At 49.0% G+C, this 21,706-nt stretch overlaps 1 protein-coding gene and 1 long non-coding RNA gene across 5 annotated transcripts; one reads left to right on the forward strand and one right to left on the reverse strand.

The window, feature by feature from the left end:
- Positions 1-65: 65 nt before the first annotated feature.
- LOC129635243 (uncharacterized) lies at positions 66-11,109 on the reverse strand. The gene is made up of 3 exons (XR_008706177.1): positions 10,993-11,109; positions 8,640-8,817; positions 66-280 (listed from the first exon to the last, which is right to left on the reverse strand). It is a non-coding gene; the product is annotated as an uncharacterized LOC129635243 (long non-coding RNA).
- CAMK1 (calcium/calmodulin dependent protein kinase I) lies at positions 10,448-21,706 on the forward strand. 4 transcript variants are annotated; one of them, XM_055558028.1, is made up of 12 exons: positions 10,448-11,193; positions 13,470-13,584; positions 15,568-15,699; positions 16,903-16,977; positions 17,087-17,225; positions 18,033-18,159; positions 18,253-18,328; positions 19,015-19,127; positions 19,653-19,731; positions 19,828-19,915; positions 21,202-21,319; positions 21,404-21,706. In XM_055558028.1, exons 2-12 carry the CDS (start codon positions 13,502-13,504, stop codon positions 21,424-21,426), a joined length of 1,053 nt encoding a protein of 350 aa, XP_055414003.1. In that variant the 5' UTR covers positions 10,448-11,193; positions 13,470-13,501; the 3' UTR covers positions 21,427-21,706. The 4 variants fall into 4 exon arrangements, with proteins under 4 accessions (XP_055414003.1, XP_055414004.1, XP_055414001.1 ...); XM_055558026.1 differs by having other exon boundaries at positions 10,473-11,193; positions 21,427-21,706; XM_055558027.1 differs by lacking the exon at positions 10,448-11,193 and adding an exon at positions 11,306-11,404 and having other exon boundaries at positions 21,427-21,706.

Consider the following 21,706-nt stretch of genomic DNA (forward strand, 5'->3'; position numbering starts at 1 on the left):
GCCTGTGGCCACTCACCCAGGTCATTCATTCAGGGAGAACTTTCTGAAGATATCTGTGGCCACAGGTAACAACATCTCAGCTCAGGGTTGTTTGACAATAAGGACATTGTGTTAGCTAGGGGTTTGGTGCTCCGGGGGCAGGGTGGCATCCACCAGGGTTGACCAAAGGGCCAGGGATCTCCACACTCCCATGCTGTCAGCTTTTGTCTGAAGTAGGTTCCCTTCCTGCTGTGCAGTGGCAGCCAGTAGCAGCTGATGGAGGCCAAATGCTTCCTTATTTCTGTCCAGCACAAGAGGGCAGGAAGGCATCAGCTGGCTCCCACGGCCCACCCCGAAGAGCAAGAAGCCTTTCCCAGACACCCTTAGGTCTCACCAGCCCAATCTCAGTCCTACATGCCCATTCTTGAACAATCCACTAGCAAGGGATGACTCTAATGGGTTTAAACCACTCTCTATGAGAAAGGAGTCTGCTTCCCCACTAAGCCTAAGGTAGTGGGGAGACAGGGTAGGACAGATGAATAAACAGGCTCTTGTCTCTGTCTCCAATTGTTCCTAAACTATGATGTCAGAGAGTCAGAGAATAATTTACAATTTACTGTGGGAAGGTTGAGGTCCACATGGAGGTGGGGGTGGGGGTGGGGGGCAGAGATTCCCTAAGGAAGTGACCTATGAACTGAGCCTTAAAGGAGGATGGCCAGGATGGCCAACATTCTTATACGGCCAACACCTCTCCAGTTAGAGAACTGCCTTTTTCCCATTCCACCTAGCTCTGTGGGCTGTCAAAAGAGGGTGGACATGTGACACCAGAACGGCCAATCTCAGTCTGCCATCCCTCTAGCCACAATGATTGGTCCAAAGAGTGGGCAAGTGACCCAAGCTGGGCTAATCAGAGGCCTTCCGTAAGACTGCTCTATGGATGCTGAAAGAAAGGAGGACTTCTCTTTTGAGAGAAAAACCACAGAATATAAGCTTGAACCACCCAGTAACCCATTTTCTGGCCACATGGAAAAGTCTGCCGGAGAATACAGCCAATTCAGGAAGCAGAGCCAGGAGATGGAAGACAGAGCTCTCGAACAATATAGCTGATGCCCTGGATCCTCCACTGGAGTTCAGTTATATTCGCCCACAAATGTTTATTTCAGCTTACGCTAGTCTACTTTGGAGCGTTGTCATTTGTCAACTAGAAAAGATGTGACTAATAAAAGTGTATTTTGGCAAAAAGAAGGGTGGCGTGCGGTCCTGAGAGAAAGGACAGTGTGAGGGAGGCTCTGCCTCCTGCTATGTGGCAGTGGAGGGGCGGGGGAGGAGCTGCTGCAGATTTTCAGTGATTCACTGCCCCGAGGTTCTGTGAAGGCTTCTCAGAGAAACACCCACACTTAATTTCTAAAATTAAGTGCTCAATAAATTCGGCCTTGTACAAGGCACTGCGAAACTTTTTAAGCTATTGAATCTTCTCAAACATCCCGCATGTAGGTTCTAATAATATCCCAGTCACAGATGAGGAAACTTAAGTCTTAGGAATTGATATACCTTGCCTGCTCAAGTAGCGGATTAGTGGTTGAGCATGGTTTCAAGCTCAGTCAGTTTGATTTGCACACTGAGTCTCTTTATGACACAGCACATTAGGGCCCCACTTCCTTAGAGTCTGCGTATGGTACTTCAGGTTTAGGTGGTATGCAACCTCTACAGCAATACATGCAAGCCCTGCCTACAGACCCCCTGTTCTTAGTTACCACTCGTTTCCATGTCCGTTAGACCATAAGTATAGTAGGCGTCGTTAGCACAGTGTTCCAGGAACAGCGACGGTTTTGTGGAGGAGGAAGGATGGCAGCCGAGGTCCCGAGATGAGGTAGAATTGTGAGAGAGGAAGGTAGACATTATAAATAGAAGGAAAAACCCTAGAAGACTGGGCCTAGTTCACAAGGGAAAAAAACGGAACTTTCAAGGATTGGTTGTGAGAATTCTAGTTATTCTCTATTGCACATCTACCTTCTGCCTGGTACTGTGCTGGCCCTTTGCTCCATGTCTTATATGATGCTCATTACACACCTACAAGGCGAGGAGTAACATTTACCTTGCAGAGGAGGACATCCAGGCTCAAGAAAGTTGCACAGCCTCAGTGCAAGAACGGTTACAGCCCTGCTAGTACGATCCCTGACAGAGATGACAACGACAACAGGACAGGGAGTCCCTCTTATGGCCACCCATGTCCGTTAGAGCCGAAGAAGGCCTCCTTTATGGGGCTGGGGAAAGCTGGGTTCCCTTTGAGGAGGGGGAGATTTGTTTCGGCACCTCAAGGATCCAATGTGTTTTTTTTTTCGTGGGATCTTAGTTCCCTGACTAGGAACTGAACCCAGGCCCCAGCAGTGAAAGTGTGGAATTCTAACCATTGGACTGCCAGGGAATTCCCTAGGCTACAGTTTTGATTGGAAAGGATATTGACCCCTTATCACCAATTTGGTAAAAAAAAAAAAGTCTTTTGTGTGTTGGCCCTGAAAATCATCCACTAACATTGTTTACCCTGAGTCCCCAGTGCCTTACAACTAACTTTCAGAAACACCAGGGTGAGTGAGAACAGGATTGGGTAGAAGATAAGCCCTGGAGTAGGTGGGCTTAACCCATCCATGACCTAGCGTGGGTCCCCAGGCCTCCCCAGCACTCTTGGGAACTAACTGGGGGATGCAAGTTCGCACATGACTTCTGCTAAGGAAGCAATGAGGAATTCCCTGGTGGCCTAGTGGTTAGGATTCTGAGCTTTCACAGCTGTGACCCCTGGGTTCAATTGCTGGCAGGGGAACGGAGATCTTGCAAGCCACAGGGTGTAGTTAAACGAAAAAAAGAAGCAAGCAATGGCTGGAAGTTTGTGGAAAAATGGTCAGAGAATAAATTCCTTTCCTGATGAGTGGCTCAGGACTCAAAGGCGAGAACTAAGCATAAACAGACCAAAATTCACTTGTTCATGTATTAATTCACTCATTGCTTTTTCTCTTCATTCACTTCATAAAAACATTTATCGCTCCATCTGCTGCTGCTGCTGCTGCTGCTGCTGCTGCTAAGTCGCTTCAGTCGTGTCCGACTCTGTGCGACCCCATAGACGGAAGCCCACCAGGCTCCTCCGTCCCTGGGATTCTCCAGGCAAGAACACTGGAGTGGGTTGCCATTTCCTTCTCCAATGTAGGAAAGTGAAAAGTGAAAGTGAAGTTGCTCAGTCGTGACCAACTCTTCGCAACCCCATGGACTGCAGCCTACCATGCTCCTCCGTCCATGGGATTTTCCAGGCAAGAGTACTGGAGTGGGGTGCCATTGCCTTCTCGGATTGCTCCATCTACTTGCCTTTATTTCCTCATTCATACTTTTGTTTCCTTACTCAGTTATCCTGTTACCCTGGCTAAAAGCTATGTGGGTGACAATGGGAGGCAGCTGAGCAGACAACCAAAACACAAGGCAATAAAAGCAGATAGAAGAATGTATAAAATCTGCATGGACTTGGGACAGAGACTGGTTTATAACAGCTCAGAGGGTCAGAGGGCTCCCCTGGTGGCTCAGACGGTAAAGAATCTGCCTGCCATGTTGGGAGACCCAGGTTTGATCCCTGGGTCAGGGAAGATCCCCTGGAGAAGGGAACAACTACCCTCTCCAGTATTCTTGCCTGGAGAATTCCATGGACAGAGGAGCCTGGCAGGCTACAGTCCAAGAGGGCACAAAGAGTCGGACACAACTGAGCAATTAACACTTCCATTTCATTTAGAGGGTCAGGAAAGACTTTGGGGAGAATGTAGAAAGGAAGTTGCTGGTCAGAAGACATTCCAGACAAAAGGAACAGCAAGGCACAGAGGTGCGAACAGCTGGTTTGCTTAGAGAGAGGTGAGAACTTCAGTGTGACTGGAGCCCTGGATGTGTGGAGGGGGAGGGAAGGATGAGAGATGAGGTGGAAAGTAGGTTGAGACCAGGCTGGGACAGGCTTTGAATGGCAGGTTAAGGTTCTCTGGTTTTATTCCTAAGGTCAGTGGTTGTTCTCAAAGTGTGGTTCCTGAACCAGCAACATCAGCATCATCTGGGAACTTAATAAAGATGCAAATTCTCAGGGCCCAGATCTACCCAATCAGCAGGGCTCCGGGGGGGCCCAGATGTCTATTTCAGCAGGCCATGAGGCGATTCCTGATGCATTTTACAGTCTGGGCACCACTCTTAGGCATTAGGGAGTCAGGGGTGGTTTGTGAACAGGGGAGTGCCATAACAGCACCCTAAAATGGGAAGTACTCTGATAGCAGCAGGGAGGCTGCACAGAAAAGAGGGGGTGAGGGTGAAACTTCAGCAGACAGGAGTGCAATCATGTGCAAAGGAACACATCTGAGATGGAGGATGTTGCAGAAACTGGCAGATGTCCTCCCAAATATATGCTCCTTTTCTTCTATAGTAATAGAACTCCTGATTTTTAGCTGGACATGTACGTCTGAAAGACTAAATATCCTAGCTTCCTTTGCAATTAGGTATGATCATGTGATCAAGTTTCGGCTGACAGATGTGAGTGGAAGAGATGTGTGTTACTATGAGGTCTTGAGTCTCAAGGGGTGTGCCCTCCATGTTTCCTTCTCCCCATGACTGGGATGAGGCATGGTGGCCACGCTTCGCAAAACATGGGGTCCAAGACACCATAGAAACAGGTGAGTAAAAAGACAAAAAGCTAGGGTTCGTCTTACCTTGTAGTCATTGTACCAGCCTGAGACTGCTGTAACAGATTGTTATACATTTCTATTTTAAGTCACAATTATTTTGGGTGTCTCCTAGAGAAACCAAACCTATGTTCTAGTTGATAAAGTAAGTGGCATGCCAAGCCCTCTTTTCAAACTATACCTGCTTCCTTCTCTTCCCTTCGTCTCTTTCTTTTTCAAAAGAATTTGGGAAAACATAACTGAGGGTGTGTCTAATGAGTTTCATAAAGTTAAGCCCATCTGGTTTAATGGAGTCATGGTCATTAACCATTAGATTTAGCTCTAAGCTTCCTGGAAGCTATGGTGCAAAATGGAAATATGATGCATCAGTCTCAGAACATTTGATATCAGAGTAAAGGGCATCTCCCAGTTTTACTGACAAAAATTCTAATAATTTGTCATGCTGGTGAAATTTCTCAACTGGAGTCATGTGTAGATAATATTCTCCATAAATTTGACAGGAAAAGGAGACTGAGTTTCACATGGTGATTTCTTATCACAACCTCTGATGAAAGCTCAGGACATATTGTTAAAACAACTCTGGGAGAATGGTTATGCAAGGGACCCCCAAGCTAGGGTGGTGCCAAGCACTGTACATGAATTTGCTCCTCTCAACAACCCTGTGTCAAAGCAGACAATACTATTACCCTTATTTTACAGAGGAAACTAGGCTACAGAAAGGGGAAGGGCCAGATCAGATAGCTGGTGGTGAGCCAGTGTTGTAAGCCAGGTCTTAGACCTTAGAGGCCTTATTCTAAACGTCCCTCTCTGGGCTGGCCAGCACCATCACATACAAAATTGTAGGTACTGTGGGATGAGAATCAGCGAAAGGCCAAGAATATGTGCCCTAGAATATGCCTGGGTTAGCCAAGAGAAATTAGTGAGATCTGGTAAACAGTAGAGGGACCTCTGAGCCTCTAAAGATAGGCTATTCCTGGGTGAGAAAGTAGGGGTAGGCACCACAGAGGCAGAGGGAAAACCCCAAATGTGGGGCTCGACTAGAACTTGTGGGCCTTCAAGAATGGAAGGAGAAATAATATTGAAAGTGCTATCCTTGGGGACCTAATGTCTAGAAAAGGAGAGGAAAACCCTCTTAAGTAGGCTGCTGCTGCTGCTGCTAAGTCACTTCAGTCGTGTCTGACTCTGTGCGACCCCAGAGACGGCAGCCCACCAAGCTCCTCCGTCCCTGGGATTCTCCAGGCAAGAACACTGGAAGGGGTTGCCATTTCCTTCTCCAATGCATGAAAGTGAAAAGTGAAAGTGAACTCGTTCAGTCATGACCAACTCTTTTCAACCCCATGGACTGCAGCCTACCAGGCTCCTCTGTCCATGGGATTTTCCAGGCAAGAGTACTGGAGTGGGTTGCCATTGCCCTAATTTAGGATTATTTCCCTGAAATTGACTCCCAGAAGAGAAATTCCTGGGTCAAAAGGCTGGACATTATTTAAGCTTTTGATGCGTACTGCCAGATTGCTTTCCAAAAGAAAGATTTTTAGCAAGTCATTTTTCCACCAGAAATACTGAAGTGCCCATTGCTCACACTAACATCAGCTATAAATGGTTTCTTCTTTTATTTTGTACTTCCTTGACTACTTTCAAGGTAGAGAATATTCCATGTTCATTGTGTTTTGTCTGTCTCCTTTGACCATTTATTGGGTTCTTAGTTATCAATTTTGTGTATTCTTTACATAATAGAAACACTAACCCATTGTCACTAAAACATTTCCTCAGTTGGAAGTTTGCCTTTTACTGTTAGCTATGACCTTGGAATAAGGTAGAGTTTTGGGTTTGTTTGTTTCCAACAACAGAGGTTAAGAATGTTTTTATAATTGTGATACAACCGACAAGGGCTTAATTTCCAAAATATACAAACAGCTCATGCAACTCAACAACAAAAAACAATCCAATCGAAAAATGAGCAGAAGACCTAAATAGACATTTTCCCAAAAAAGAAATACAAATGGTCAACAGGCACATGAAAAGATGCTCAACATCTCTTATTATTAGAGAAATACAATCAAAACTACAAGGTACCACCTCATTCCGGTCAGAATGGCCATCATTAAAACTCTACAAATATCGAATTTTGGAGAGGATGTGGACAAAAGTGAACCTCCAAAATAAGTTGGTACAGCCACTATGGAAAAAAATATGGAAGGTCCTCAGAAAACTAAAAATAGAATTACCTTAAGATGCAGAAATCCCACTGCTGAGCATATACCCAGATGAAAAGCTAATCCAAAAAGATACATGCACCCCTATGTCACCATTCACAATAGTCAAGACATGCAAACAATCTAAATGTCCAACTACAGATGAATGGATAAAGAAGACATGGTACATATATACAATGGAATACTATTCAGCCATAAAAAGAACAAAATAATGCCATTTGCAGCAACATGGATGCAACTAGAGATTATTACAGTAAGTTAATTGAGACCAAGAAGGACAAATACATATGGTATCACTTATATGTAGAATCTAAAATATGACACAGGGAATTTCTTGGTCATTCCCTGGTCCAGTGGTTAGGAACTGGCACTTTCACTGCTGTGGCTCAGGTTCAAACCCTGGTCAGGGACTAAAATCATGCAAACTGTGCCACAGCACAGCCAATAAATAAATAAATAAAATATGGCACAAATGAACCTATCTATAAAACAGAAACAGATTCATGGACACAGGGTACAGACGTGGTTGCCAAAGGGGAGGCAGGGAGGGGAGGGGTGGAGTGGACGCTGGGGTTAGAAGATGTAAGTTATTATATATGGAATGGATAAACAGCAAGGTCCTACTGTATAGCACAGAGAACTGTATTTAGTATCCTATGATAAAATGGGTAAGAATATAAAAAGAATGATGGAAAAGGATATAAAAAAGAATATATATATATATATATATATATATATATATATATGGTTTTCCCAGTAGTCATGTGTGTATGTGAGAGTTAGACTACAAAGAAAGCTGAGTGCTGAAGAATTGATGCTTTTGAACTGTAGTGTTGGAGAAGACTCTTGAGAGTCCCTCGGACTGCAAGGAGATCCAACCACTCCATCCTAAAGGAAAAATCAGTCCTGAATATTCATTGGAAGGACTGACACTGAAGCTGAAACTCCAATACTCTGGCCACCTGATGCAAAGAACTGACTCACTGGAAAACACCCTGATGCTGGGATAGATTGAAGGCGGGAGGAGAAGGGGACAACTGAGGATGAGATGGTTGGATGGCATCACTGACTCGATGGACATGAGTTTGAGTAAGCTCCAGGAGTTGGTGATGGACAGGGAAGCCTGGTGTGCTGCAATCCATGGGGTTGCAAAGAGTTGGACATGACTGAGCAACTGAACAGAACTGAATCACTTTGCTGTACAGCAGAAATGAACACACTTTAAATCAACTATACCTCAATAAAAAAGGTTTTTATGTTTGTATATAAGCCTGTCCATCTTTTCCTTGTGATTTCTTCCATTTTTCTCTAATCTCAGAAGACCACACATCTAATGGTTAATTTTCTGTTGGATTCAAGAACTGATGGCAATGTCTGAGCTGTTTTGTCCTTTTTTAATTACAAAGGAGAGAAGGGAATTACTTCCTTTACTTTTTTCTTTTCTTGTTTCCATATATTTTGACTTTCTTTGACTTACTTTTTTAGTACCTTGAAATATGCTCATTGAAGATGGGGGCTCATTGGAGAAGGGAGCTATAGGAGGAAATGGGTATATGTATACACATTATAAAAAGTCTGGAAGAGTAAGAAACAAAACATATTAACTGATTTTTTTTTTCTGATGGGAGCAGGACTAGGATGGATTTTGGTTGTGCCTGCCCAGCACTGCTATTCCTTTGGGCAATATAGCCGTCTTCACTCCTTGTGACTCTGGTGGGGTTGCCCATGACAGTACATTTACCCTTTATAATACCTTAATCCTCTGCCAACAGGTACAGGGGTAAAGGCATAGGCATGTCAGTTCAGCAGAGCCCATCATAGTCCTTCCCTGAGACTGATACACGAAACCGGGTGTAGCTCCTCTTTTGCTGGGTTCAGTTGGAAAGCTGGGGCTCTCATACCATGCTTGCTGCCAGGTAGAGGAGATCACTCTGCAGAGGAAAGGAAACCAAAGTGTAAAGAAAAATCAAGACAAGGAGAGATGAGAGAAAGCAAATTCTACAAGTACTGTGTCTCCAGTTCCAGTCTCAGACGCTGAGCCATGGTGTTCTTCCTTCAGTCTTGCTTCAGCTATGTTAAGCCCTAGGTTTCTCTCTGGTGAAGCTGGCTTAATTGGGTATTCTGTCACTTGACAAGTAAAAGAATCTAACCAGTGGAAAGGAGATGTGGGGGAAGGAAATTGCCGCTTAGCCCCCTATTCCCAGACAAATCAGGTCCCTTCTCTGAGACTCTGTCTATACTAAGTTCACTTCAGTTCAGATCAGTCGCTCAGTCGTGTCCGACTCTTTGCGACCCCATGAATCGCGGCACGCCAGGCCTCCCTGTCCATCACCAACTTCAGGAGTTCACCCAGACTCACGTCCATCGAGTCAGTGATGCCATCCAGCCATCTCATCCTCTGTCGTCCCCTTCTCCTCCTGCCCCCAATCCCTCCCAGCATCAGAGCCTTTTCCAATGAGTCAACTCTTCACATGAGGTGGCCAAAGTACTGGAGTTTCAGCTTTAGCATCATTCCTTCCAAAGAAATCCCAGGGCTGATCTCCTTCAGAATGGACTGGTTGGATCTCCTTGCAGTCCAAGGGACTCTCAAGAGTCTTCTCCAACACCACAGTTCAAAAGCATCAATTCTTCGGCACTCAGCCTTCTTTTATACTTCTGTTTATACTAAAGTAAAAGTAAATTTTAGCTGTCATATTTTAAATCCCAATGGTATTCCAGGCACTTCACATTCATCAGCTCATAGAATTCTCAGGAGAACTCTGAGTCAGTCATCAATATTCCCATATTTCAAATGAAGAAACTGAGACTCAGGGAGACAAAGTGTGACCCAGATTAAGTCGTCCTAGAAACCCCAGCCATCTTCCTCTCTCACCTGTAAAATAGGCATAACAAACTGACTACCCTAGAACACAGTCTTGAGGATAAGAGAGGGAAAAGCCAGTTGAAACTGACTTGGGGTTAAGCCTCGTCCTCTCCCCATGGCTGAGACAGTAAAGAATCTGCCTGCAATGCAGGAGACCTGGCTTCTATCTCTGGGTGGCAAAGATCCCCTGGAGAAGGGAATGACTACCAACTTCAGTATTCTTTGGAGAATTCCACGGACAGAGGGGCCTGGCGGGCTACAGTCAAGAGTCGGACACGACTGACTGCGTGACTAACTCCCCATTTCCACATGGAAAAAGCACAGCTCCCCATTTCCACATGGAGAAAGTGGGAATTCAAAAGTTGGGGGCAGCACTCGGTCGTGATGGAGGTGGAGTCGGGGGCCTTCAGGCTGGCTCCTCTGGCTGGCTCCAGTCCAGGCCCACCCCTACTTCCTGGGAGTTGCTCCTCCCCGCCCCACTATCTTCCCAAGGAAGGCCTTGCACAAGATGACGTCAGTCAGGTCCTTTGGCCCCCAGCCTGCCGGCCCGGAGCGGTTTCGGGCTTCCCCTCCCCAACCTGGCCCCGAGCCAAGGGCCCCAGGCGCCGGCCCCGTCACGTGATCCTCTTTGGCCGACTTCCCCCAGGATCTTGATTTAACTCTCCCTCCTCCCGCTTCCCTCCCCGCCCCAGGCCCTCCGGGCACCACACCTGTTCTGCCTGGCAGGTGTAGGGAATTAGAGCCCTGCTCTTCCTCAGAGAAGGACCTGTTAGTTTTCCCGCCAGTAGAATGCGGCCCCCACCCTACGATTGCCTCTATTCTCTTCAGTGCTTACTTTTGCGTTGGCCTTTCCCTACGGCCCCATTCCTCCACCCCCATCAGTCTCCCAAGCCCTTCCCAGGGACTAATTCCCCGGGCGGGGTGGGGAGGGGAGGTGGACAGAGCTCAACCCTAAGGAAGCTCACAGAACTGGTCTGAAAGAAACTTCTAGAGATAGGGTGAAAAAGGTCAGCTTCCGGCATCGGACAGACTTGGGTTCGAATTCAACTCTGCTTCTGACCAACTGCTGATTCTGAACCCTTCATCTCTCTATGCCTCAGTGGTTCCTTTTGCGAAACGGGGACCCCGGCGGGAAACGAAAGATAGAACGAATCTAGCGAATGCTCTGACTGAACTGAGGGGTTCCTCCGCGCACCCACCCCGCCCCGGGCGCCCCTTTCTCAGCCCCGGAGCGGGGCCTCACCTCCCCAGTCCCTCCGCCGCAGGCTCCTCCTCCACTGACATCAGAGCCGCAGGCGGGCGGAGGGAGCCAGCGGAGCCCGAACCGAGCCCCAGCGAGAGAGCGGGCTGGCGGGCCAGGAGCGCAGCAGCGGCGGACGGCGGCCGGAGCTCGGCCCCAGCCAAGTCGGGCCTCCCAGCCAGCCCCGCGGCGGGGCAGCCGCAGGTACCGCCCGGGAGCCGCCCCGCCCACGACCCTGGGCGCCGGAGGGCGGCGGGACCCCCCATCTGCTGGGTACCCTCTCCCAAAGATGGGAGGGGGTGCCTGGGCGTGCTGGACTCTACTTGGGCAGGGTAGGGCCTTTCTCCCCCGGCTCTGCCCCAGGCCCAGCAGGTGCCAGGTGGTCAGTGGGAAACTGAGCGGGTAAAAGAGGAAGGTGAGGAGGGATGTGTGTGTATGTGTCTGCCTTCAGCTGGGCCTGAGTGTGGAAGGACTGGGCATTTGGAGGTATAGCTGTGTGGCGGCCGTATTGGGGTGTGCGAATGTCTTAGCACAGGCAAGTGGATCAAATGTGAAGTTGCAGGTATGTTGGTGTGTAAGGGTATCCATCTGGGTGGCGATGTCTGGGAATCCGTGTTTTTGTTGCAGACTGTATCCAAGTGTTGTGTGTGCTGGGGTCTGGCTCAAAGGGTAGTAAGTCAGAGTTGGGGGGTATATAGTTGTGTCCTGAGGATGTTTGGAGTTAGATGTAAGGATTTGGAGTTTAAGAGCTTCTAGGGTGTATAGGAGGGCTTCTGTGGTGGCTTAGTGGTAAAGAATTCGCCTGCCAAGCAGGAGACACAGGATTGATCCCTGGGTGGGAAAGATCCCCTAGAGAAGGAAATGGCAACCCACTCAAGTATTCTTGGCTGGGAAATCCCATGGAGAGAGGAGCCTGGTGGGCTACAGTCCATGGGGTCACAAGAGTCAGACATGATTTGAGCCACTGAACAGGGTGTGCAGGAGCTGCAGGGTGACAGGTGTTAGGAATCCAGGATGTCTGGTATACAGGTGACGTAGGGGTGTGTGTGTGTGTGTGTGTGTGTGTATCTGTTCTGTCTAGGTGTCATCTTGTCCTGGTGTGTGTGGATTTGTTTTGGGGTGTGGGAGAGATGTCTGGGTGTGAGGGTGTCTGGGGGGTGAGTTGATGTGGGCTGATGTCTGGGTGTACATGTGAGATCAGACTCATCTGGAAATGGAGTGTGCGGATCTGGGGGCAGGCGTCTGGTTTCAGGGTTGTGGGTGGGTCTTGGTGCAGGGATATGTATGGAACTGTGAGTTTGGGTTTTTTTTTGCCAGGCCCCCAGATGGATTTTAAAATTCTGCCCTCTGGAGCTTACCATCAATTCTCTTTTCCTAGAAGTTTCTGCCCCTGGGATGGGTGGTCAGGCCCCCTGGGAACAAAGTCCCATCCAAAGAGTGGACTCTCACACCATGGGCTTTAGTTAGGGCACCTTCCCCTCTTTTTCCAGCAGAAGAAACAGAGAAGGAAAGTGCCCTCCCTGAGGTCACACAGCACACTGGGCTGTGTTTTGACCTCCCTTTCCGTGGGCTTATGATGGCATTGAGAGGCTGTGTTTTCTGGATGGGTCCTAGTCTGGCTGCAGTGCCCTCCAAGGCCTTTGCTTTCAGCAAGCTTAGCTGGGGCCTTGTTGGGCAGCTATCCATCTCCAACCAAATCGTATCTATCTCCAGCTTCAGCTCCCTATTCCCCATCTGATAACTGGGGAGAGAGTGCTCACCCGCTACTGCTGGTTGCGACAGAGGGCTCAACAGAGTAAAAGTATAGGCTGGATCAGGGTGAGATGAAGCCAGTAGGGGACAGGTTGGGGGGGGGACCCTTTCTCAAGCTGCTGGGACCCAAATGGGGAGTCAGGACTGAGAGGGGTAACAGGAGGCCTGGGCAGTTCCAGCTGTGCCTGCTGTTGCTGTGGTAACAGTGCAGAAGGAGCTATTTAAAAACGTGGCTGAGATATTGCTGGAAGCCCAGGCTGCCGGAAACCTGATTTCCGAGAGGCTTGGCAAGGGAGGAGGAGGAGGGAGAGGAGACACCCCAGCGATTCCCAGGGTCAGGCAGCAACATTGCTGGTTCTGGGGACAGGGTGATTCTCTGGGGCTGTGTGTTTCTACAAATTGTTCTGGGGTCTTCTTTGCTGTCCTCCTAGAGTTCAGTGTCCCCTCGTGTGTTTGGATTTAGAGAGGGAGAAATTGGGAGGTGAGCTGAATGAATGAATGACTTTATTGAATAAAGAATTTTGCTGCCACCTGAAGGATTTTCCTCTAGGCTTAAGGATGTAATGAATGGATGTTGCTGAATGAACACATGACCTGTGAATGAATGTTGGATGATTTTGTCAAATCAATGAATCAAGGATGAATAAATGTGTGCTCAATGGGGCCCTCACTAAGTTCCCACAAGGAAGTCTGAGCCCTGCTGAGTCTTCTTCCATTCCCTTTCCCAGGAGCCCTGGCTGTGGCCGGGGGGCAGTGGGCCATGCCGGGGGCAGTGGAACGCCCCAGCTGGAAGCAGGCAGAGGACATTAGAGATATTTACAACTTCCGAGATGTTCTGGGAACGTGAGTCTCCGTGGCAGGAGAGAGGGGGGAGCTGTCCCTGAGCTGGGTGGTAGGGTAGGGAGGGTCCTCACTCGTGGGGCTGGCTGGCTGGGGAGGCTGGGTCCAGGGTGGTGCTTCCTCTGGCCAGTTGATCACTGCTTCCTGTTTCCTACATCCCAGGCCCTGTGGTGGCCTTGTATGGCCCGAGTGGCCTGGAGTTCTCACTTCTGGCTGACAGGGGGTGGAACAGAGGCTGCTCTTGCTCTGGGTTCCTGTGACAAGAAGAAAGTAGGCGAGAATGAAGGAGCCAGTTTTTTAAACTGACTGCCAAGAACTGGGGGTTCTGGCCTAGGTTTTGGAACTGAAGCTGGGCATGGCTCTGTTCTCCATGGTGAGAATCCAGAAATAACTCAAACCTGATCTCTGCCCCTCAAGTTGATCCCAAACATGTGAGGGAGACAGACCCATGGAAAATGACAACCGGGCGTGTGCGGTGCTCTAGCTAAGTTCGCGAATGAGGACTTTGTTGAGCCCAGAGAGCAGCGGCTTCTGTATGGGGAATAACTTTCTGGAGAAGGGGGCATTAGAGCTGTGGATTGAAGGATGGGCAGGAGAGTACTTGTCAGACGGGGAGAAGGCATTCCAGGCAGGAGGAATAACATAAACAAAGGCTCAGAGATATGTTATGTGTGGAAAGAGACAGAGTCTGGTAGAGCTTATAATCAGAGGCTGGGGGGAAGAGTGGAAGACACTAAGGATAGAGAGGAACAGGTCAGGTAAGGCCTCGAAGCCAAGTTATAGAAGCTGGAAGTAATCTCATGAGCCACAGGATAACATTTAAGACTTTTTGGCAGATGTGCAATTCAGGATGGTCATTCTGGCCACAGTATAGAGGGTACATTGAAGAGGGACAAGACTGGAAGCCAGCAATGAGGCTATTGTAGTCACTAGTTAGTCTGATGATTGAGATTTCACCATGAGATGCTGTTCATTGACTATGACTTATGATCCCAGGAAAAGCAAATAGTTCTAGAGAGCACTAGTCAACACTCATTCCTTAACCAGTGAACTTTAGTGAAAATGAGTATGCTCCTTTCTAAGACTGTTCGAAAGCACTGCTTCTCCAGTGAGCATACACGTCACCGGTTGTTCAGTCTCTAAGTCATGTCCGATTCTTTGTGACCCTATGGACTGTATGTAGCCTGCCAGGCTCCTCTGTCCTCCACTATCTCCTGGAGTTTGCTCAAATTCACCTCCATTGAGTTGGTGATGTTGTCGAACCATCTCATCCTCCGCTGCCCCTTCTCCTTTTGCCTTCAATCCTTTCCCAGCATCAGGGTCTTTTCCAGTGAGTTGGCTCTTCGCATTAGGTGGCCTAAGTATTGGATCTGGTTAAAATGCAGCTTCTGATTTTAGTAGGTCTAAGGTGGGGCCCAAGATTCCACAGTTCTGAAGAGCTACCAAGTGATGCTGATGTTCTTCATGGTTCTAAAGGGTGTTAAATAAGCCATGACTCAAATTGGCTTTTGCAGAAAAAGGAATGAATCAGTCATGCACATAATCAAAAAGCCTAGGGGGTAAACTTCAGGTATGGGATATAGGGGCTCACATGATGTTATTAGGAAACTGTCTTTGTTTCTCAGCTCTGATTTCCTTTGTGTTGGTTTCATTCTCAAGCAGGCTCTCCCCAAGTGGTGGCAAAGATCACCACCATTAGCTCCAGTCTTACATCCTACCAACTTAGCAGGAAAGAACACCTCATTCTCAAAGTGCCAGTAACCTGGCTTATATCACAGGACCCAGTTACTGTGGCCAGGGGATAGACAACTCTTATTGGCTAGGCTGGGGCACCTCTGGCACCAGAGAGGTGAATGGGTGATAGAGGGAGGCTCATTCCACCTCCTTGTCCTGGGGATGGTCATGTAACCCATAGTGGGATGGAGGAGAGGCTGGAGGGAAGCTGAGGTTCCGGTTCTCCATCTCATGAATCCCCTCTCCCTGCAGAGGAGCCTTCTCTGAGGTCATCCTGGCAGAAGATAAGAGGACTCAGAAGATGGTGGCCATCAAATGTATCGCCAAGAAGGCTCTGGAGGGCAAGGAGGGCAGCATGGAGAATGAGATCGCTGTCCTACACAAGTGCGTGGAGCAGATTCTGTCCCTGCTCTGGGTCAACCCTGCCTTGACCTGTCCCACTCCCCTCCTCTCTCTGCTTTGGGCAAATCACCTAACCTCTCTGAGCCTCAAACTGCTCATTTGTAAATGGGGGTAATTATCTCCACTTGGTAGGATGTGGGGAGCATTAGACATCCTTTACTTCAAGTGCCTGGCACGAGAGCAAACATGACCGATGTGATTAAGATGCCACTGCTTCTTTACAATGGTTTAATGTCCAGTCATATCTAAAGGTCAATCCTTGAACATGTCTTGAACCCATGTACCTCTGCTGATGCTATCTCTAGACCTACCTCAAGTTGCCCCACGTATTACACCACCTCACAAGTTTAAAAACACCCATCTGCTGATACCCTGACAACAACGAGATGGTCTCTGAACTGCTCATGCTGATGGGAAACCTGCTGTTCTCACTGGAAAGCTCATATAGAATCTCCACATCCAACCTCCCACCTGAGCTTTCCCACCACCCTGAGCAGGGACAAAATAATCATTTCTACCACTGGGTCGGGAAGACTGAGGCCCAGAGAGGACAAAGGACTTGCCTAAGGTCACACAGCAAATCTGTGGCAGAGCCAAGCCTTCCATCAAACTCACTCACCATCATTGGTTCATTTCTGGAGTGTTTACTGTGTGTCAGGTACTGTGCCAATATTCTTCCCTGCATTTCTTCACGTGATCCTCACCTCAATACTTGGAGGGAAGTACCATCACTGGCTTCATGTTACAGATTTAAAAAAACAGGCCCGGAGAGGTTATACTCAATTCAATGAATATTAGTGAGCACTCAGTCTGCACCAGGTGTGGAGGCACGGTGGTCAGCAAGATAAAGCTGCTGGTCTTGTAGAGATGATATGCTGGTGGGAGAGGCTGGCAAATTTATAAACCCAGACAAGTGTTAAAATCCTATAGCAGTCAGCACTGTGAGGTGAGAAGACGTGCCCTCAACAGCACGTGGCAGAGGCAGATGAGGACTCAGATCTGTGCAATGCCAGAGCCCAGTGTTAACCTCCGTGACACTATAACACATGGTAAAGCAGCTGTTCCCTTTGGGACCCAGATCTTTGGCTCATCCTACCCAGGTTTGCAGGCAGTGGTTCCTTAAGATGAGGGTAGGGAGGTGGCTGAACTGTCCTCGACTCTGAACCACCTCATTTCTCCTTTCAGGATCAAGCACCCTAACATTGTAGCCCTGGATGACATCTACGAGAGTGGGGGACACCTCTATCTCATCATGCAGCTGTGAGTGGCCCTGTGTCAACCCCTTTCTCACACCCGTCCCTGCTGCCCCCTCCCTGGTCTCTCTGCATCCACTGCTGTCTTGGCCAGACTGCCCTGTCCCTGGCTGCAGGGTGTCAGGCGGTGAGCTGTTTGACCGAATTGTGGAAAAAGGCTTCTACACAGAACGGGATGCTAGCCGCCTCATCTTCCAGGTGCTGGATGCCGTCAAGTACCTGCATGACCTGGGCATCGTACACCGAGACCTCAAGGTGGGTGTGTGGGAAGCTAGGGCACCCAAGGGTGGGGCCTCCGCAAACTCCCCACTGTGACCTTGGGTAGCTCTCAACCCCTTGCTGAGCCTTGCCTTTCTGTCTGACCTTGTAAGCCCTAAACTGCTTCCTCCCCATTCCAGTTCTGAAACTCGAACACAAAGGTGATTATCCCAGTAACATCTTAGGTTTTTTCTGATAATAAAACTCCCACTTGCTCTTTGTAGAAAACTTGGATGACAGCAAAACACAAAGAAGACAGCCAGAAATCCCCAAAGCCCTCCACCTCAGAGATGATGATGAGGTGCATGTTTGGTGGTCCATCACACTCTGCTCTAGGAGGAGAGCACCAGGGTGAAATAGAGGACTTTGAATTCTGGCCTAGCCACTCCCTGACTATAGATCCCCAACTGCAAGTTACTTTGCCTCTCAAGGCATCCGTTTACTCATCTGTAAAGAGGGATTATTCACAGTGGCCTGGCAGGGATGTTGTAAGGATGAACTGAAATGAAGCACAGCACAGGATCTGGCACACAGTAGGTGCTCAAAAATTCTTCAGGGCTTCACAATACACTCCTGAGGTTTATAGGAGATTCCCCCCTATACCCCCGAGGTCCTTGTCCTTTTGGGAACTTCTGACTTCCTTGAGAACTTCCTTGAGTTTCTTGTGCCTCCAACCAAGATGGCAGCTGTAAAACTACAGTAGCTTTGGGGGAGGGGGGCTCATTGGGGTGTTTGCAGAGGCAGAAGCTTCTGCTAGCCTCTGGCCATTTCCAATTCTCCTTTCCCTCCCTCCTGCCCTCCAAGCCAGAGAATCTGCTGTACTACAGCCTGGATGAAGACTCTAAGATCATGATCTCCGACTTTGGCCTCTCCAAGATGGAAGACCCCGGCAGTGTGCTCTCCACGGCCTGTGGGACCCCAGGATACGTGGGTGCGGAGGGCCCTGGTCCGGGGCTGTGGGCAGGGAAGAAGCGGGAGCTGCAGGGCAGAGATTTGTCAACACCATGTCCCCTTCCCTCCACAGCCCCTGAAGTGCTGGCCCAGAAGCCCTACAGCAAGGCTGTGGATTGCTGGTCCATTGGGGTCATCGCCTATATCCTGTGAGTGGGGGCCTGGCTGTTACGGATGTGACTCCAGACTTCTCCTCTCCCCTACTTTGGTCTCTTCTTCCTCTGTGCTATTTCTTCCTTCCTGCCATCCATATTTATCTCTACCAGTTAATGACTGTATTATTTCACTCCATAGAGACTATGTTTCTGGCCACTGTGGCCAAGCGCTGGGGATTTAGCAGAGGATAAAAACGACAAAGTGCTTGCCCTCAGGGAGCAGACATGCTAGTAGTAGGGGAGACAGAAAATAAACAAGTAAATAAACCTGTACAATAATAGCAGGTGGTGAGACATGTATGAAGAAAAATCAAGCAGGGTAGGGAGATGGGATGGATGCTGTTTTAGATAAGCAGGTCAGGAGCCTCTCTGAGGAGGTGTCATGAGTGGCATCCAGCATGAAGTGAGGGAGCCAGACACTCAAAGTGTTTGGGAAGAGTGGCTAAGAGCACAGAGCAAGCGCAAAGGCCCTGAGGAAGGACAGATGGTGGCACAATGCGGAATTGAAAGCTGGTGGAGTTGGACAGGAGTGAGCAAGGCAGAGAGCTAGACTTCCGCACTTTGTAGAGGGGAACTCCTTCCTGGGGGCCCATCTGAACCTCAGCATTGCACCAAAGCTCCATCTGGGAGCCAGTGTGTACACCAACGGTAGAAATGAGAATGAGTTTCTCCCTGCCCAGGCTCTGTGGTTATCCTCCCTTCTATGACGAGAATGATGCCAAACTCTTTGAACAGATTTTGAAGGCCGAGTACGAGTTTGACTCTCCTTACTGGGACGACATCTCTGACTCTGGTATTTGGGGCTTTCCTTTCTTCCCCTGATCCTACCTCCAGTCCCTGCTTCATCTGCTTGGGTTGGGGGTCGGGGTAGGGGTGGGGGAAGGTTTCCTCACTTCACCAGGTTCCCCAGCCCCAGATTAAGCACTGTCTTTAGACCAGACACCTCACCCTGGGTGCTTTTCTCTGCCTGGCCCCTGGTCAGACATAGTATATTTCAGACTACCTCCCCACACTGACTTTCTAGTACCTAAAACAACACCATTAATGTTTTCATCTGTCCTTTTGTGCCTCCAGTTAGGCGGCAAAGCTTGTGAAGGCATTATTGATCATTTACATGTCAGTGTCAATCTTCTCTAAGAACAAGTTATTATTTGGAGAGCTGGGTTGGGTCGGGGGCTTAGAGAACGAGTACAGGTGGGGGGGCAGTGCATGGACAGATCTGGCTTTGATGCCAGGCGAGACCTGAGGGGGTGGGTTCTATCTTGGGGGTGTGCTCAGGCACCGCCATGCTGTCTTTGCTCTTGTCTGGGGGGCTCAGCCAAAGACTTCATCCGGCACTTGATGGAGAAGGATCCAGAGAAGAGGTTCACCTGTGAGCAGGCCTTGCAGCACCCCTGGTGAGAGCTCCCACAAGCCTTGGGCTATGATGGGGTCTGGGGCCCCTAGGCCTGCCTTTCCCTTCACCAACAGCCCTCTATACACACCTATCCTAGGATTGCAGGAGATACTGCCCTAGATAAGAATATTCACCAGTCGGTGAGCGAGCAGATCAAGAAGAACTTTGCCAAAAGCAAGTGGAAGGTGAGCCCACGACCCCCATCTAGCCTCCAGCTCACACCAAGTGGGGCACACAGTAAATGCTCAGGGATGCTTACTGAAGGGTCTCATTCATTCATGCAATGCTGTGACACCCACTTTATTCCGGTGATGGTCCCTGATCTTCAAGACTAGAGGTGTAACAGTGTATGCTTTTCAAGGAGACATAATCCAAGTTACGGAGTCCTGGAAGGGGCCTAAAGTGGTCATGGCCTGACAGACTGGTCAGGCCTGAGAGCCGAGTAGGAACTAGCCTAGCACAGCAGGATAAGGTCTGAGGCAGAGGGAACTAGGGTGCAAAGGGCCAGGAGAAGAGAGTACAGCCGTTTGGGCAGTGCCTGGCAGGACTGAAGGGGCTGCAGGAAGGAAACCAGGCTGAAGACAGGTCGGGGCCAGGCTGCCTGGCAGCTTGGGTCCCACAGCTTTGGGCTGACTTGATGTTGAGGATGCTGAGGAGCTCCGGAAGGATTTTCAGCTGAAACTTGACCTTTACAAAGGGCTCTCAAGATGCTGAAAGGCAGAGTGAAGGCTGGGAGACCCTTTAGGGGACTGTGGCAGAGATGCGGTCAGGAGACAGTGAGAGCTTGAATCAGAGCAGTGACAGTGGGAACAGAGGACACTGGACCAGGAGTTGTTTGGGAGGCAGAACTGACAAGAGGTGATGTTAGAATGGACACTGGAAGAGAGAGGAGGAGATGTCCAGGGCTCGCCCAAGATTTTGGTTGGGGACAAGCTGGGTGATGGTACCATCACTTGGATGGAGATCCTGGGGCCAGAAACTTGTTTTTGGGGAGGTTTTGATTTAGGACATGGTAAATTCGAGGGACATTTCAGTGACAGGTTGAGTAGAGAATGATATACACACAGCTGCGCAAGGCATTTAACCTCTCTGTGCCTGTTTTCCTCCTTTACCAAGGCTGACATAGTGCCCACCTCAAAGACTTTCAGGAAGATTAAATGATCTGTTACGATAAGTGTTTAGAACACTACCTGACACACAATGCTATACAAAGTGTTTACTATTATGTGAATGTGAATTATATGAGAAATTATACATGTCTACATATATTTTATACGTGTGTGTATGTGTGTGTAACTGTATAATACGAACATAATTTAATGAAGTCTTGTAGAGGTTTCAGGGGGTTTTGGGGATCAACCAATATCACTTGAATGAAAATAACAGAACTGCTATTAAGAATTCTACTGCCAGACCCTGCCCCACGATCTCCTACTCTCTCAAAAGTCCCTTCTTCTGCCTTTCTCCACAGCAAGCCTTCAATGCCACAGCCGTGGTGCGGCACATGAGGAAGCTACAGCTGGGCACCAGCCAGGAGGGGCAGGGACAGACAGCGAGTCGTGGGGAGCTCCTGGCACAAGCAGCGGGGGGTGAGAACAGGGCTCTGTGCCAGGACATGGGAGGTCCGTGGAGAGCGGCCCAGGCTGGAGTGGAGGGTCTGCTCCTGTGATCAGCTCTGCTCTGTCTTCCCATGTAGGGCCGGTGGCTGGCTGCTGCTGTCGCGACTGCTGTGTGGAGCCCAGCCCGGAACTGTCCCCCTCTTTGCACCCCCAGCTCTAGGGGCCTGGATCCAGGGTCAGGATCTGCTATGCAGGAAGGGTTGGGGATGGCCTACTCCCCCTCCCTCCCTGAACTGGGGAGGTACCTTACCCCACTCCCTCCACACCCCTTTCTGTATCACCCCTCCACTGCATTTTCCATACAAATATTTCTATTTTATTGTTCCTTCTTGTAATAAAGGGAAGAAATTAAACCCA

This window comes from Bubalus kerabau, chromosome 20 (genome assembly GCF_029407905.1).
Source record: "Bubalus kerabau isolate K-KA32 ecotype Philippines breed swamp buffalo chromosome 20, PCC_UOA_SB_1v2, whole genome shotgun sequence".
In the NCBI taxonomy this organism is placed as follows: Eukaryota; Metazoa; Chordata; class Mammalia; order Artiodactyla; family Bovidae; genus Bubalus; species Bubalus kerabau.

Coding starts and splice junctions, on each gene's coding strand:
- CAMK1 (XM_055558026.1), top strand. CDS start 13,502: ATGCCGGGGGCAGTGGAACGCCCCAGCTGGAAGCAGGCAGAGGACATT. Junction 17,226..18,032: donor TCGTACACCGAGACCTCAAG/GTGGGTGTGTGG, acceptor CTGCCCTCCAAG/CCAGAGAATCTGCTGTACTA. Junction 18,329..19,014: donor GGGGTCATCGCCTATATCCT/GTGAGTGGGGGC, acceptor CTCCCTGCCCAG/GCTCTGTGGTTATCCTCCCT.